We start from the raw sequence: 16,463 nt of genomic DNA, 5'->3' as shown, positions 1-16,463 counted from the left end.
TCGATTTTGGTGAGGTTTCCCTTTATTAAATCTTCACACAGATAACACCTATGTCTCTCAGAGATAATAGCAGAATACTGCACATAAAAGACTTTGGGCGCAGTGCCTCGTAAGCCCAGACATGCAAGAAATAGCTGTTAAAATTTTCATAACCTGAAACATCTGATCTGTGTTGTTTCAAAGGTGCAACTACTCATGGCTGGACAATCAGTGCCAAACATATGGAACTGGTTATGCTGAGTTCAACCACTCTACCTCTTGCAGTGAAATATGAATATATGTTTACTTAACCAAGGGTTTCCCTTCTCATTCCCCTTTGGCAGCACATCACATGTCACAGAAAGAGGAGGGGACACTTTCTGGCCAGAGCTGTGAGCAGTCCCTCCCCACGCAGTGTCTGGGGCTGGTTCTCCCCAGAGGTCAGATGTGGCTTTCACAAGATCCAGGAGAGACTCTCAGTCTCCAAGTTTAACTCCACAATCATGCCACCCCCAACATATAACCTCCAGCCCATTAGTGCCTGAATTCCTAATAATAAAAGATATGCTTTTAAAGAAAAAATTATTTCCTTTTAAAATGTACTATCTCTGGAAGACCAACCTTTGCAACAGCAGTCTGTCAGAGTCTTTCCTAAGTGACAAAGGGCAAAGAATTCCCCCCAAAAACATATGTACTTTTCCCTATTCCTTCCACTAAGTACACCTAAACACACTGAACATTACATATATAAAACAAATATTTTTTAAAAAACCCAAACCACCCAAACCCTGAAAGGTGGAGAGAAGACAGACTGACTAGGGACATCAGGCCCAAGAACACCACAGTGATGGATTCCCCGGGTTTTCCTTTTGCCCCATTTTGGTCTCAGTTTGGAAATGCTAACAAAGACAAACAATAATAACGACAACAACAGCCTCTTCTCCGCAGAGGATCAGGAAAGGGGTAGCACAGCAAGACAGAAAACTTCTAGACAATGAACTGCTCTCTTCCAGAAAACACTACAGCCCCATCCCTACCAATGCCAGCAAAAGTCAGGAGGGGTGCCTATTCTTCCACCGTTACCAGGCTGCAAAGAGGAGCTCAACTCTTCCACTGGGTGGTATCAGAGAAGGCCAAGTTCACCCCCACTGGCTGCTGTTAGCAAAGACCACAGGGAGACCTGGACTTCCACTCCCACCTGGCGTTAAGAGGCACCCCTCCTCATCCCCACCAGGGTGGTATCAGAGGAGGCCTGGCAGAAAGTGGGGGCTTTCACGACTGCCCAGCAAGTCCATCCCTCCCACTCCCCTACTGCCAGTGGAGATCAGGTGGGGAACAGTTGGAAAATGGTAAGGCACTCCTACCCTTCCCAGCCAGGGAGGTATCAGTGGAGGCCCAGTGGACAAACAGAAATGAGTTGCCAACTCAGAAGTCTCAGGAATGAAGGGAAATAAAAATATTCCCAGATGAATGAAAACTAAGAGAATGTGTCATCAGCAGACCTACCCTAAAAAGAATAGCTAAAGGAAATTCTCTAAACAGAAAGGAAACAATAAAAGGAGGAAACCTGAATCATCAGGAGGGAGGAAAAACCATGGAAAGTAAAAATATCAAGTCACTACAATAGGCTTTCCCACTATTCTTGAGTTTTCTAAATTTTGTCTGATGGTTGAAGAAAAATTGTAACACTGTCTGATATAGTTCTATCTATGAAGAGGAAATATTTAAGATAATTATGTTTTAAATTGGGGATGTAAAAGGACTTAAAAAAGAGGTAGAGATTCTATAATTCACCTGAACTAGTAAAACAGCACACCTAATATATCAATAATTATATTAAATGTAAATGATCTAAATAGTAAAAGATAGAGATTGGTAGAGTAGATTAAAAATCATGACCCAACTATCTGCAGTTTAAAAGAAATTCACTCCAATATAATAGTATAGGCAAGCTGAACACAAAAGATGAAAAAAGATGTATCATGCAACCATTAATAAAAAAAAACAGGATGTCTATATTAATATCAGATAAAGTAGACTTCAAAGCAAAGCAAATCAGCAGAGACACATTTGTAACATTGTGTTACAATGTTACACATTACATAACAGATATGAGTCAATCTACTAAGACATAGCAGTCTTAAATGAATATGCACCAAAGCAGAGTTGCAAAATATGTAAAGGAAAAGCTGATATAACTGAAAGGATAAATAAACAAATCAACAATTACAGTTGGAGACTTCAACATCTCTCTTTCAACAAATGATTAAAGAACTAGGCAGAAAACAAACAATGATACAAAAGAACTTGACCATGTTGCCAATGAAAAGAATCTAGTCTACATTTATAGAATGTTCCACCCAACAGCAGAATAGGCATTCTTTCCAAATGACGGCGGCATATAGACCAAAATAAACCATATCCTGGGTCATAAAGCAAATCTCAACAAATTTAAAAGAATTTAAAACATACCGTTTGTGTTTCTGGCCATAATGGAAATAATTAGAAATTAGTAACAGAAAGTTAAGTGGAAATTCTCCAAATACTTCTAAATACTAACCTTCTAAATAATCTATGCATCAAAGGGGGAGTCTCAAGGGAAATAAAAAAATGTATTGAACTGAATGAAAATAAAGACAACACATCAAAATTTGTGGGATACAACTAACACAGTGCTGAGGAGAAAACATTCAATAATCTAAGCTCAGAACATAGAAAAAAGAGCAAAACAAACTCAAAACAAACAAAAGGGAGTAAATAACAAATTTAACAAATGAAATTGAAAAAGAAAGTGAGAAAATAAATAAAAAAAGAGCTGGTTGTTTGAAAAGAATAATAAAACTGACTGCCAAAGAAAAAAGTGAAGACACAAATTACCAATATCAGGAATGAAACAGAAATATCACTACAGAGTCTGCAGACATCAAAAGGATAATAAATACTATGAACAACTTAACACACAATTTGACAACATAGAGGATACAGACTAATTCCTCAAAACACAACCACCATAATTCACCCAATTTGGAATAGATAATTTTAATAAACCTATAACTATTAAGGAAATTGAATTCATTATTTAGGGAACTCCAAAAACAAATTTCCAAGCCCAACTAGTTTCACTACCAACCAGAATTATATCAAATGCTTAACATCTATTCCACATAATCTCCTCCAGAAACTAGAGGAGGCGAGGATATTTCCCAATATATTTTATGCAGCTCAGTATTGCCCGATACTAAAACTAGACAAACAGTACAGAACAAAGAAAACTACAAATCAACCTTCTTCATGGATATAGATGCAAAAACTTTCAATAAAATATTGGCAAATGCAATTAATTACATACCAAGACCAAGTGGAATTTATTCCATAGATAGAAAGATAGTTCAAGGTATGATAACCAATCAGTGTCATCCCCTACATGAACAGGCTAAAGAGGAAAAATCACATAATCATAACAATCATTTAACAAAAATTCAATACCCATTCATAATTTTTGAAAAACTCTAAGGAAAATAGGAAAAGAAGGGCATTTCCTCAACTTCATAAAGAGCATCTACAAAAAGCAACAGCTATCATTATACTTTATGGTGAAAAACTGAATTCCTTTCCCCTTACATTGGGAACAAGGCAAGGTTGTCTGTTTCCCCTATTCTTCGTCAACACAGTGCTGAAAGTTCTAGCCAATGCAATAAAGCAAGGCGGAAAAAAGCGTCAGAAAGAAAAGATCAGAAAGGAAGAAATAAAACCATCACAATTTGCAGATATGATTCTACACAGAAAATCCTACAGAATCTACAAAAGAACTCTGAACCAGTAAGTGATTTCATCAAGGTCACAGGATACAATATAAACATATGAAAATTATTTTTCTTCTATATACTAAGCAATGAACAATTAGACATGAAAATTAAAACACAATACCAATTGCTATCACTCATGAATAATGAAATATCTAGGTATAAATCTAACAAAGCACATACAGAACTCACATCCTGGAAACTACGAAGTATTGATAGGACAAATGAAAAGAAGATCTAAATAAGTGGAAGGACACACTGTATACATAAACTAGAAAAAAAACACAGTAAAGATATCACTTCTCCTCAAAGTGCTATCTGGATTGCAGCATAATAAAACTACATATATTTGGTCTTCTGTCCCCAGTTTCTCTGGCACAGAGCTCCTGAAACCCTTGGAATTTCCTGAGTGATAGGAATGTCTTTTGTTAGTCATAGTAAGTCCCTCTGGAACACATCTGAGTCTATGCTCCTGAGGTGACTGAGGTGGGACACCTAGACTCCTTCAGGATGGGGGCTGGTCACCAGAAGAACCAATCATGGGATTAGAGAGAACATTCTGGTCCACTCCCCAACCTCAGGGGAGGAGAGGCTGGCAGTTGAGTTTAATCACTAATGGCCAATGATTTAAGTAGTCATGCCAATGTAAAGAAACCACATATAAAAACCCTAAACAATAGGGTTTGTGGGCACCTCCTGAGCTGGTACATACACTGATGTGCTAGGAGAGTAGTACACCCCAAAGGGGCCCAGGAGCTCTGAGTCCCTCCCCCACATCTTGCCTCATGTATCTCTTCCATTTGGCTGTTCCTGAGATGTACTATTTACAATAAAACTATAATCTCAGTAGAGTGCTTTCTTGAGTTGTATGAGTCATTCTAGTGAATAATCAAGCATGATGGGGAGAGTAGGGCATGAGAATCCCTTAATTTGTAGTCAGCTGAGCAGAAGTGTGGGTCGCCCGGACACTCCACTTGAGCTGTGTCTGGAGTGAGGGGCAGTCTTGTGGGACTACGTCTTTAACTTGTAAGGCCTTGAATGGTATCAGAATTGAAGTGAATTGCGGGACACTGAGTCGATGTCAGAGAATTGGAGAATTGGTTGTTGAAAGGCCGTATTTAGTAAAAGGAAAAAACCACATGCAGGTTTAACACTCTTCTTAACAGAATCCCAGCAAGGGTTTTTTTTGTATATATAGACAATATAATTCTAAAATTTGTGTGGAAAGGCAAAGGAACCAGAGTAGCTAAAACAACTCTTAAAAAGAATAATAACTGGGAGGAATCAGTCTACCCAATTCCTCAACTTATTACATAGTTGAAATAGTCCAGCTGTACAGTTCTGGCAGTGGGATAGACACACAGACCAATGGAACAGAAGAGAGAAACCAAAACAGACCTACACAAATATACCCAACTGCTTTTTGACAAAAGGTCAAAAGCAATTCAATGGAGAAAAGACAGCTTTTTCAACAAATAGTGCTGGAGCAAGTGGATATCATTGGCAAAAAAAAAAAAAGAACTTTGGTCTAAGTCTTACATCTAATTCAAACATTAACCCAAAGGGGTCAGAGATTTAAATGCAAAACATAAAACTCTAAAACTTTTTGAAAAAAAGAGGAGAAAATCCTTGGGATCAAGAGAGCTAGGCAAAGAGTTCTCAGAGTTGACACCCAAAGTATGATTTGCAAAAGGAAAATTTGATATACTGGATTTCATCAACATTAAAAAGGTATGCTCTGCAAAGGACCCTGTTAAGAGGATGAAAAAACAACCACAGACTGGGAGAAATTATCGGCAAACCACATATGTGACAAAGGACTAGTGTCTAGAATACTAAAGAACTCTTCAAAACTTAACAATAAGCAGCAAGCAACCCAACTAGAAAATGGGCAAAGAATGAAGAAATGTTTCACCAGAGGAAATATAGAAGCACAATTGCTCAAGACAAAGTGTTCCAAATTATAAGCTACTAGAGAAATGCAAACGAAGCCCACAATGTACTAACACTTCATACCTAGCAGGATGGCTAAAATTAAAATCTGTGAAAGGCTGGCAAGGGTGTGCAAGAGGGAGGCAAAGAGCCAGTGGCAGAGTGTTGCAGTGTGAGAAGGCAGGCCCACACATGATGGCTTTGAAGATGGAAGTAGGAACCATGAGCCTCTAAACGCTAGGAAAGGGAGGAAACAGATTCTCCCTACAGCCTCCTGAAAAGATGAGGCCCTGCTGACACCTTGATTTTAACCCAGTGAGACCCATGTCAGATTTCTGACCCACAGACCTGTGATAATATATTTTGTTGCGGCAAGCAACAAAGTTTGTGGTAATCTGTCATGGTGGCAAATGGAAAACCAATAATAGAGCATGCTTCCATTTATACAGCATTTCTGAAATGACAAAATTACAGAAATAGAAGACAGATGAGTGATTGCCAAGGCTGAAGGAAGTGCTAAGGTGGGAGGGATGGGGGTAGGCTACAAAAGGTGCCCTGAGGAATCCAGTGGTGAAGGAAGGGTTCTGTATCCATGTCAGTATCTTGCTTGTGATGCTGTACTGCAGTTTTGAAAGATGTTACCTTCTGAAGTATATTAGGTAAAGTGCACATGGGGATTCTCCATATTATTTCTTATTAGAAATAGCATGAGAATCTGAAATCTCAAAATTAAAAGTTTAACTTGAAAAATCTGACTACATTCAGTATCTTCTATTGGTAAGAGGTCAAGGACACAGCACCAGTATTACCTCTACAGCCACACTCCTCCAGCCCTTTCACCTACACCATGTTCTCTGATCCTGGGAAGGGACTATCACTGTACCCAGTTTGTGGGGGAGGAGTCTGAGGCTCACAGATGCTGCGGGTCTTGCCCAGGTCTGCAAGGGTAGGAAGGAGTGAAGATGCTTCTTGCAGCACCACCCACCCTCACCTTGCCAGCCACAGTCAGGCCCCAGCTTCCAAGCCCCTGCTTCTGTTTGGTTCTGAGAGCTGCACAGAACCAGGATGCAAGAGGCAAGGGCGAGGATGGTGATGGGAAGTCTGGGAGGGATGGTGGGTGATGCCCAGATGCCTCTGCCTGTGTCACAACCTGGCTACAACCAGTCCTGAGGAGTATTACCAGACCTGCCTAAAGGATTCTTGGGAAGAAATACCTCAGACCAGATCATCCACGACAATAACCTGCCTGTAAGATGCAGAAAAGAGCTTTTTCTCCACTTTGAGTAACAACTCGGCAATGTATAATTAAGCTGAAATTGCACATAACCTAGAACTCAACACTTCTGCCCTTAAAGAGGCACACATGTTGTGAGAAGCACACGATAGCTCGTGGCTATCTTAACTGGTGTAGTAGTTTTAACACACGTATTTGTCAAAATTCATCAAACTCAACAATTAAAATGTGTCCACTTTATTATAGCAAATTAAACCTCTATAAAGAAAAGATTAAAAGAAGAATGTTCATGGCAACACTGGTTGTAAAAGAAAAGTTTTTTTAAACCGAAACATCTATTACAAGGAAACTGGATAAACTATGGTATTGTCACATATTTGTCTACAGAGATAAGTAAATTAGGGAGATAATTTTAACCCACATGAGTCTAGCAGACAACACAGAACGAACAACCAAGCTGGAGAAGAAAGCACACTAGTTCTATTAAACTGTGTAACACGAGCAGGGTGGCGGCTCCTAGTGTCCTGCTCAGTGCTCACTCCCCTCTCCCCCTTTCCCTACAAATGGGGCCTGACCTCATTCAGGGTGGCAACTTGCCTGCCCAACACACCTGGTTTGCCACTCTTCCTAGCACATTAGAAACAGCCAGGGCACGTAAGCAGACATCCACAGCATGGGACTTCACATACAGCACGGGACTTCACATAAAGCATTCATCTTCTTGTGTCCTAAAATAAACAGACTCAGTTGGTATGAAACTATTTGTTTTCTGTCCTTTTTGCTTCTTTCTGCTTGGAATGCAAACGAAATGTCCAGATATGCAGCAGCCAGAATGAGACGATGAGCTCCAAAGGCAGACACTGAAGATGACAGAGCAAAGAGCCAGGGGACGTCAGGTTCCTGACCAAGTCATGGAGCTTCTGGTCTAACCCAAGGCTGGCTGCCCTCAGACTGTTAGTTACAGCAGAGAAATACCTCCCTTTTGGTTGAACCACTGCAATGAGGTTTTCTGTTACATGAAGCCAAATGTAAACCTTGACTGACATGGTATAAAACTATACTACAGAATGTTACCAATACAAGGATAGTCAAAGGATAAAGAGATGCATGGGAACCAAAACAACTAATGTGGGGGTAAGTGGTTTTCTCTAGGGGAGGGGAGACAAGGGGATGGGACGGGTCTGGTGAGGGGTTAATGGAAGACTTCAACTCTATCACTAATGTCTGATTTCTTACACTGAGTGGTGAGTACAGACATTGATTTTATTATCCTTTATACCCTTTTGTACTCCTTAATATTTTATAACAGTATTTGAGTATACAGGCAAAAAAAACGTAGGTGAGACAGAAAAAATGGAATGGTCAAAAGAAAAAGTTAGGTCTTTGTATCTACTGGTTGGTCCATCTGGTAAGAATGAAGGAATCCCTACTTGTATTGCTTCACATGAAGATCTGAACCTTTCTTTCATTTACAGGTCCTAAAATCATTACATACACTTAGCTTAAGAAAACTGTCCAGCCCTGCAGATCTTACCCTGGTCCAAGACTTGCTGTCCTCCGTGAATAAACATAACCACCTACCCCTACCCTCAGCAGTCAGCTTCTGAAACACACCTCTCCTGGAGGTTAAGGGTGGGACAGTGAAAGGCTCCCTAGGACTCTCAAGAATCAGATGTACTGGATCAGTGAAGTATAACAGGAGATGTGCACAGAATAGCCTGGACCCACACAGGATAGGAGTACACCCCAAAGGCTGAATCCACAGGTCCTGGGTGGGCCTGGGCTTCTGTATTTTGAAAAAGCTTCCTAGTCAACCTCCTCCTTATCCTCCCAGCCAAAATGCTTAGAAGTATGACATTCTACCATGTACATTATAAAATTTTTTTTTGAGTTTTGACATTTTTATTTATTTATTTATATTTATTTATTTATTTTTTTCCGGGGGAAATTTTCACTTTATTTAACAGAATGCTTAACATTATACCAGCATCCCTCATTTACAGGCAGTGATTCAGAGCAGCGGTTCCCCACCAGGGGTGACCTCCTGCCCCGTCCCCCAGGAGATGTGGCACTGTCTGAGACATTCTCCGTTGTCACAACTGGGAGTGGGGGTGCTCCTGGCATCTAGTGGGTAGAGACCAGGGATCTGTTTAGCATCTAACACAGGGCAGCCTCCTATCACAAAGAGTTATCCTACCCTACATGTCAATAGTGCCAAGGTAGAGAACCTCTGACTTAGAGGTATAGTTATTCATAATCCATTATAAAATATTTTTTTAAATTCCAAATATAAAAATCACATCAGAATACTGAATGAATACTTCAAAAAATGACATCATTTCTCCCGGACCCTGGCAATTCTGCACTGCATCCTGAGGAAATTATGCCCACTCCCCACAGCCCAGACTCTTTAATCAGCCCCCCTGCCTTTCAGAACCCTAGTGCGTGTTCCCTGCAGCTCTGACAGTAGAAGGCCATAATGTGTTTGGGCAGGTCCAACATTATCAGAAACATACCTCTTGTGTTTCCATGCTATTCTACTGCCCCAGATAGAGCTACAGGGGGGTACCTCATGGGGGCACAGCCAGCCAAGGCAGCAGCGAATGGTAGCTGCCTGCAGTAAAGAACCCATTTGCATGACTCCCTAAGACATACCCTGCCCTGCCTCTGGCCCCATTTCTAGGCTGACGCCTGAGGACACAGCCAGAGTCAGAGGCACTGTGCCTGGAGGTACAATGTGCGAAAGAGTCCCTCCCCACCTCTCCTCTTGAGATGTAATCCATTTTCTTCCCAGAAGGACCCCTGAATCACCTATCTGCCCTTCCATTTGATCAACAGTTCACCCCAAATGTCCCTGCGAGTTAATATCAAAACAGGGAAGATGGCTTACATCTTTGGACTCCCAAAGTGGTTATTTTTTAAACCAACGCTTTAGATTTAATGCTACATCTAATGAACTTCATTTTCCTTTGCTCCAAAACTTTCAAAGAACATTGTTTTCATCAACAAATCTTCAAATTACATGCCAGAACTGTAAAAGCCTTAAAGGCTGGTTTTCACTTCCTGTGTGGAGGCAGCCTGCCATGTATGGCTGCAAGGGAAAAACCAGCCCCTCAATACAGAGACACCAGGGAGCCCATGAATATTTATCACCTTGCAGTCCATTCCCTGCCTTAACAGAAAATAACTTTCAACAAGTTTGAGTCCATGATCTAATATTCTCCCCTAAGATAGCCTGTTCTTAGCTGTAAAAGACACTCATTTTAAAAAACCATGATGAGGCCAGTCTACTGTTAGAAGCTTTAATGAGCTTTACGGCTACGGCTTAAAACAGCAAAACAATCCCTTCTCCAAAATAAACAAGGCTTTCCTTTGTGTGTCTAATGAGAGGCAAGAGCACAGCTAAGGCACATTCAAAGATGTTTACTGTCCCTGAATGCTGAGGTAACTGGAGCCCCCGCCACCCCATCTCCAGAGAAAAGCAGGTTATACAAAAAGGGACCTGTCCAAGAGCATTTGCTTGACAGTCAAGAGCCAACCTGAGACTGAAGGATAAGGATAGGCCCCTCCCTGATGAGCAAGGGCAGGGCACTAACCCCACGATGATCAGATCTGCCTGGGGTTTGGTTCCCTCCGCAGCTGCTGGGCAGAGCCTCTGAAGGGACCGACTAAGGAACATATCCAGAAGACACTGCTAATGACTGAGGGCAAGAAGACACATACATGCTCAAATTTGCTGCCACAAAAATCTATACATTAAGATATGAAATGAAATGGGGTTTCTCCAGGCACAAGTTCCTCAAATATTCTTATCTTTTGCTCTAAGTGTACAACTTCTCATGTATGATCTTGCTCCAAACATAAAGTCAATGTCTGTCTGCACCTCACCCCTATGGCACCACTCACTAAACTGAAATCCATTTCACTATTAGGTGAACAGAGCACTGATGATGCCTGCAATGGGCAAAGGATGAAATAAAGTGCTTGAGAAGGGAGTGAAGGCTCCTCAACGAAATGGTTAATAGTCCCCGTCACCTCCTTGATCACTACAAATCACTGGGACCTCACAAAGCTGGGGAAGACCCGGGCCCTCATAGTTCAGAGTCTTCCACATGGTTCAGCAGCTACAACTCAAACAAAGAAAGGCCTCCGAGGGAGAGACTCCTGGGGGCAGTAAGGTCAGTACTTTTGTTCTCCAAAAGGGGCCTGCAGGTCTTGATGGAATTCTCAGCCCTGGCCAGGCTGGGTGCTCAGTGTTTCATGGAGAGGCAGGAAAAGTAAGGAGAGCCAGCAGGTAACTACTTTGCCGTCAGAGGTTAGCAAATGCCTAGAGTGAGGCACGCAGGGGAGACGGGGCTTCCGTCAGGGCACCTGGGGCTCCCTGCTTGTTCACTTGCTAGAGGACAGCCTGTGCACACACGCTCAGACGTGTGCCCCAAGTTTAATCTAAGAAACAAAGCTTCGTTTTCCATCCACTGCAGACAAAAGGCTTCACTTGGGAAACTCAGTTTTAGCTGGGAAAAAGGGAAGGGTTTTATTTGGCTGTTTACACTCAAAAAACCAAAACAGAACAAATACAAACACAAACACAAAACTAAAACCACACCCACTTCGGGACAGAGTTGTATGGGAAAAGCTGAGCAGGAACTGGCCTTCATTTTTATACCTTCCTGAGAGGCACATGACAGGAAACCATTCCTGTACTATGATAAGTCTGAATTCAACAACGAAGGTAATGGGGTGGGAGGGGAGTGGTAGTCAGGGCTGGTGCTGCCTCAGGTGACATGCATGGGTTTTGTTAGCAGAACTACTGGGAAGCAGGGCCCTCAGAGCCACAGGGATATCAGCACTGCGGCACCCACACCCACAGCCCCCTCACTGAAGCGCTGTGAATGATGGAGGGTGGACCCACAGTCCAAGATGCAACTTAGGACACATTTCGATGAGGGAAGAGGAACCTTTCCCTGCAACACCTTTGGTGAAGGAAAAACAATTAGCCAACAATTTGAGTTCAGAAGAATGGAGGGGAATCACTGGTAACAATGGCTAGTATTTTTGAAGCACTGCTATGTGTCATCAGTTCATTTTATCCTCCAGTTGACATCTATGAATAGTGAAGAGTCCCTGTTCCAGAGGGGAAACTGAGGTCCTGAGAGTTAACCACTGCCCCCAGGGTTCCCCAGAGGCCAGCTGGCTACTCAGCCTGAGCCCAGCCCCTTAACACTTTCATTCCAGTCCCAAGAAGCTCACATGGTGAGCCTGCTTTTTTTCAGTCTTTATAATAATTAACCCTTATAATAATGCTGAGATGCATACCAAACCAGAACCATGTGCTTTGGGTTAAGATTAAACTAGAGACAATGGGCCAAAATCATGGCATTCAGAGCGACAACTACCTGGGCATTGGGCAACCTGTCTCTGGGCAAGGAGCTGCTAAAACTGTTTTTAACCTGAAAAATCAGCTTTGGACTTCTTTTTTTCTAGTTGGAATAGGAGGATATAAATCATGTTAATATCGCTCTATTGGAGTTAATATAGTCCAAAAATCTATCTTCTCTCAATGTTCTACCTTTTCTAGTAACAAAATCACTATAGCATTACAGCAAAATAAGATTGTTTTCTATCAACCAAACCCCAAGAACAAGGGCATGGGAGCTGCAGCAATGCTGTTCCTGGGAAGGCCAGAAGGAAGAGAGAAGAGGCAGAGCACACGGTAAGACCTGCAGAGAAGGCAGGTTTGGGGTATGTACCCAGATACTCCCCACCGAGCACTGCGCCTTCTGCCAACAGGTTGTGTCTAAGCAGAAACCCAACCTGATGAGAAGCAGCCAGCACACGAGATGGCGGAGAAAAGATACCAGCCAGCGGGAGCATCCACTGGCCAAAGCTGGAAAGACACTGGTGGCTGGAGCAGCGTGAACCAGGGGCAGTAACTGGAAGTGAGTCAAAAGGAGCGGGAGGCCCTGCCAATCCTCGCAAACCCTGGTAAAGAATGTGAAAACAGTGGAGGATTTTAAACAAGGGGACAACACAATCCCGTTCATTTTCAAAGTCTCATTTGGCTCTTCGGTGGGAGGCAGCAGTTACAGGTGTGTGCTCATTTGCAGGTTGGGGAAAACCCATCTGAACCCAAGGTCCTGGCTCAGCTTTCTACCTGGCAGCATGTCTCCCATTCTCCGAGGCAACTAAAGATTCAACTTGTTCATAACCAACTCTAACTGGTACCTCATTGGCCAAAAAATAAAACTGAAACATTGTTCATTTTAAAAATATTTGTTCCATTCAGCACTTTGAAAAGGTGGATCAGAATAACTTTAAAAAATGTATTTATTGTTCAAATGTGCCCTGCTTATTACTTCCAACAAACATTTGAGGCCATTGTTACAAAGCTGTAAGTAATGGGATGACTTAAAGTTCTCCCTGGGAAAATGTTTACATCGTATTATAATACAGGTTACAGTGTCAGTTTGGGAAAGAAACATTAACTTCAAGAATTTAAAAAGCTCAGTTTGTTCTAAGGGTTGAGTTTGGCTGCCAGCACAGCTTCCTCATGAGCCAAGTCCTTCACTTTAACCCACTTTTGCATTTCTCTTCCTTTATCCTGACCCTCTGGAGAGTTTGTCTGGTTTTGCTGCTCACTGGCACCCCCATCAGAGACTGAGCAGAAAGGAAGGACTGGAAAGCCCAGGCATACTCCTGGTTCAGCAGTTTCAGTTCCTTGTGTGTGGGATGGTGTCTGGAGTACCGGGCATGCTTGGGTTACAGGATGCACAAATTTTAATTATCCATTTCTCTGCAGTGTAGAATAGACACACACATTCCTCTCTCCCTCTCTCTGTCTTCCTCTCTCTGTCTTTCCTCTCTTCCCCTCTCTTTCCATCTTAAATGGAATGTCTGCAAACCACTGGCACCCACAATATGTAATACGAAAATCTTAAAACTAGACAGAGTCTAATTTCCATTTTTAATCTCTTCCTACAGCACTCTTTTGCTCTAAATCTGCCAGTGAGAACCCCATTATTTAAGCTTTTCACAGAGCAAGATGTAACACTGTCAGGCATCTTGGGCAAATTCAAGATAAGCAAAATGTAGAAGAAAAGTTAGAGAAATTTTTCTCTCTTTCTGCTGGGTGGATTGTAAGCAGACCATTTATGATTATCTGTCAGCTACAAAGGTTTTTTTTATCATACCTTTTAAAAATTAAAAAAAGACAACACTCAATTTTTAAGTATGTCACACCAAAATTATTGGCTTGTTACTTTTCTAGTAATTTTCACCACATTCACCACCCCTAATTTGGTAGCAAAATACTAGCAAAATGTAACAGATTTGCAGCAGATTACGAAAAATGGAGCTGGCAGAAATGCTGAGGAATTTTCTGAGGAAGGGGAGACACAAGAGTAGAGAACAGATTTGTTTTAGTTCTTTGTTTGGTTTTGGCTTTTGATGTTTGTTTCAAATTGCTGTGTTGCCCCGAATTATAAACTGGATATGCAATTTAATGTTAACAAGGAGGTGCACTGCTCAAGAATTTTTTATTGGGGCAACTGGCTTTCAAAGGAAAGCCTCAACGGAAAAAAATTTTAAGTAATTTACTTAACTGTAAATTGCACTTTCCAGGTACTCTTTAAAAAAAAAATCTTGGTATCATAGGTGAAAGCTACTCAGCCTTATTCATGGCCAAAAGAGGGGGAAAAAACATGCTAAATGGAAACAGAGACCTTTAAGTTGAGGAAAAATGCCTGGGATGTGTTTATTCAGTCCCAACATACCCTTCTTTTCTTTTTGGTAAAGCCTAGTTAAGTGTCTTCCACCTCCTCAAAGAATGCATAGCGATCAGCTAACCTGGTAATCACTTACCTCCCAAACAAGCTGCTAATCCGGAATGGGACCTGCCTTACTTTGCCTCCACTTACCAATACAGTATCTTAAATGGAATGTCTGACAGAATCAAGATAAACCTAGGCGCAGCACACTTCGGATTCTGTTCAGCCAACAAGAGTGAAAAGACCACCTCCCCGTTTTCCAGGGACCCCACACTCACAGGGAGTCCCGCAAAGGGGTGCTAATATTGCCCACGCGGCCCCTAGGTACAGGGGACGGTCTGGGTCGGTCGCCGCACCGGACCGGACCCCACCTCCTGCAGCCGGCCCGCCTCGGGGTGCGGGTCCTTTGGAGATGCGGTCTGCAGCTCCCACAGTCTCCCCACGGCCCAAGTCCAACCACGCCACCACGTCTAGTGGAACGTTTTCAGCACACTACCGACCGGACCTGTGACCCGCAGTTCTCCAGGCGCAACACTCCAGAGCTTGCGCGCGCCGGGCCGCGCTCGGTTTCCTCAACAGTGGAGGGACCCCTCCGTGTCACTCCGCCCGGCTGCGCGGCGCACCCACAGCCTCCCGGGGCCGGGTCAGGGGGTCTCTGCTGGACTCGCGGTCTCCGCGGGCCCGAAGCGCGTTCGCGAACGTGCGCGGCAACCGTGCCCCGTTGGCGCCCCCAGCCCCGGGCCCGCGTCCGGCCCCGCGCACTCACCGCCGACCCAGAGCGCGGATAGGAGGAGCCAGGCCACGGCTCGCCCCATCCCGGACCGCGAGTCTGGAAGTTTTCTCCGCACCGACGGACAGACAGACGCCCCGATCCCGCGCCAGCCAGCCATGCCCCTGCCGGCACCGGGGTCGCACGCGCCGAAGTGGCGCAGCCGGACGGCGGGCCGGGGGCCGAGGGCTGGAAGGGGCGGGCCGGGGGCCGAGTCAAGCGGACCGACCCGGTCGGGGCGGGAGGAGCGGGAGCAGCGGGAGGGGCGGGACTGGGCTGGACAGAGGGCGGGGAGCGGAAGGCAGGGGGCTGAAAGCGGGGAAGGGGTTGGAGACCAACCCAGGGGAGGGACGGGCTGTTGCCGCGGGGAGACCAGCCGTGTAGGTGGGAGGGAAAAGCGGGGAAGGTGGGCGAGGAGTGCAGGGCGCCCGAGGCGGTCTCCCAAGGGGAGAGCCCAGCTCCCTGGGGGCGCGGCGACCCCGCAGTCTGGGCGCAGCACACGGAACCCGACAGCAGCGGCCCTGTCCGCCGCCCGGGATCGGTGCGGGGAGAAGAATCCCGCTGCGCCCCCCGCGGGGAAGCCCGGGGAAGGCGGCTGCGAGCACTGGACACCGACGAAGGCGCAGAGCAGTGGAAAGCGCCGCTCCGCAGCGAGAATGTGGAGGCAGAGGGAGCAGTGGCAGAGAAAGTTTCGGAACAAACTTAAGCCTCTTTTACTATTAACGCAACAATAACCTCATTTGCATAGTATTTTCTTAAGAAAACATTTTTAGGATTAATTTATTTTAATGTGATCCATTTTGACAACATGAGCAGAATCATGTCCTTCCTTTGCTCAAATTTCTCAACACTCTTTGCGGTTCCGGCTTTCTCGCTGCCTTAAGAGCCAACCGAAGTCCTGCCTGTGGCCTTCCAGGTCCTGCATGACCTGGCCCCTTCTCCTCCTGACATCTCCTTATTCCATTGGTTTGCTCGTTTCT

General features: G+C 44.0%; 1 protein-coding gene across 4 annotated transcripts in view; it reads right to left on the bottom strand.

Annotated features, from left to right (window-relative positions):
• The window catches only part of MERTK (MER proto-oncogene, tyrosine kinase), a 102,540-nt gene extending 86,385 nt beyond the window's left edge, over positions 1-16,155 (bottom strand). For 2 of the 4 annotated variants that reach the window (XM_017652373.3, XM_017652374.3), the window contains exon 1: positions 15,481-16,155. In XM_017652373.3, the coding sequence (XP_017507862.3) occupies positions 15,481-15,604 (124 nt within the window). In that variant the 5' untranslated portion in view covers positions 15,605-16,155. Of the gene's footprint in view, positions 1-7,558; positions 7,694-15,219; positions 15,450-15,480 lie in introns of those variants that run through there. The other 2 variants (XM_017652375.3, XM_037002159.2) reach the window with 2 other exon arrangements.
• Between the last annotated feature and the right edge of the window lie 308 nt (positions 16,156-16,463).

The sequence above is a fragment of the Manis javanica genome, chromosome 1 (genome assembly GCF_040802235.1).
Source record: "Manis javanica isolate MJ-LG chromosome 1, MJ_LKY, whole genome shotgun sequence".
NCBI lineage: Eukaryota > Metazoa > Chordata > Mammalia > Pholidota > Manidae > Manis > Manis javanica.
Note: the sequence above shows the minus strand (reverse complement) of the source record. Positions and strands in the feature narration are given on the sequence as shown.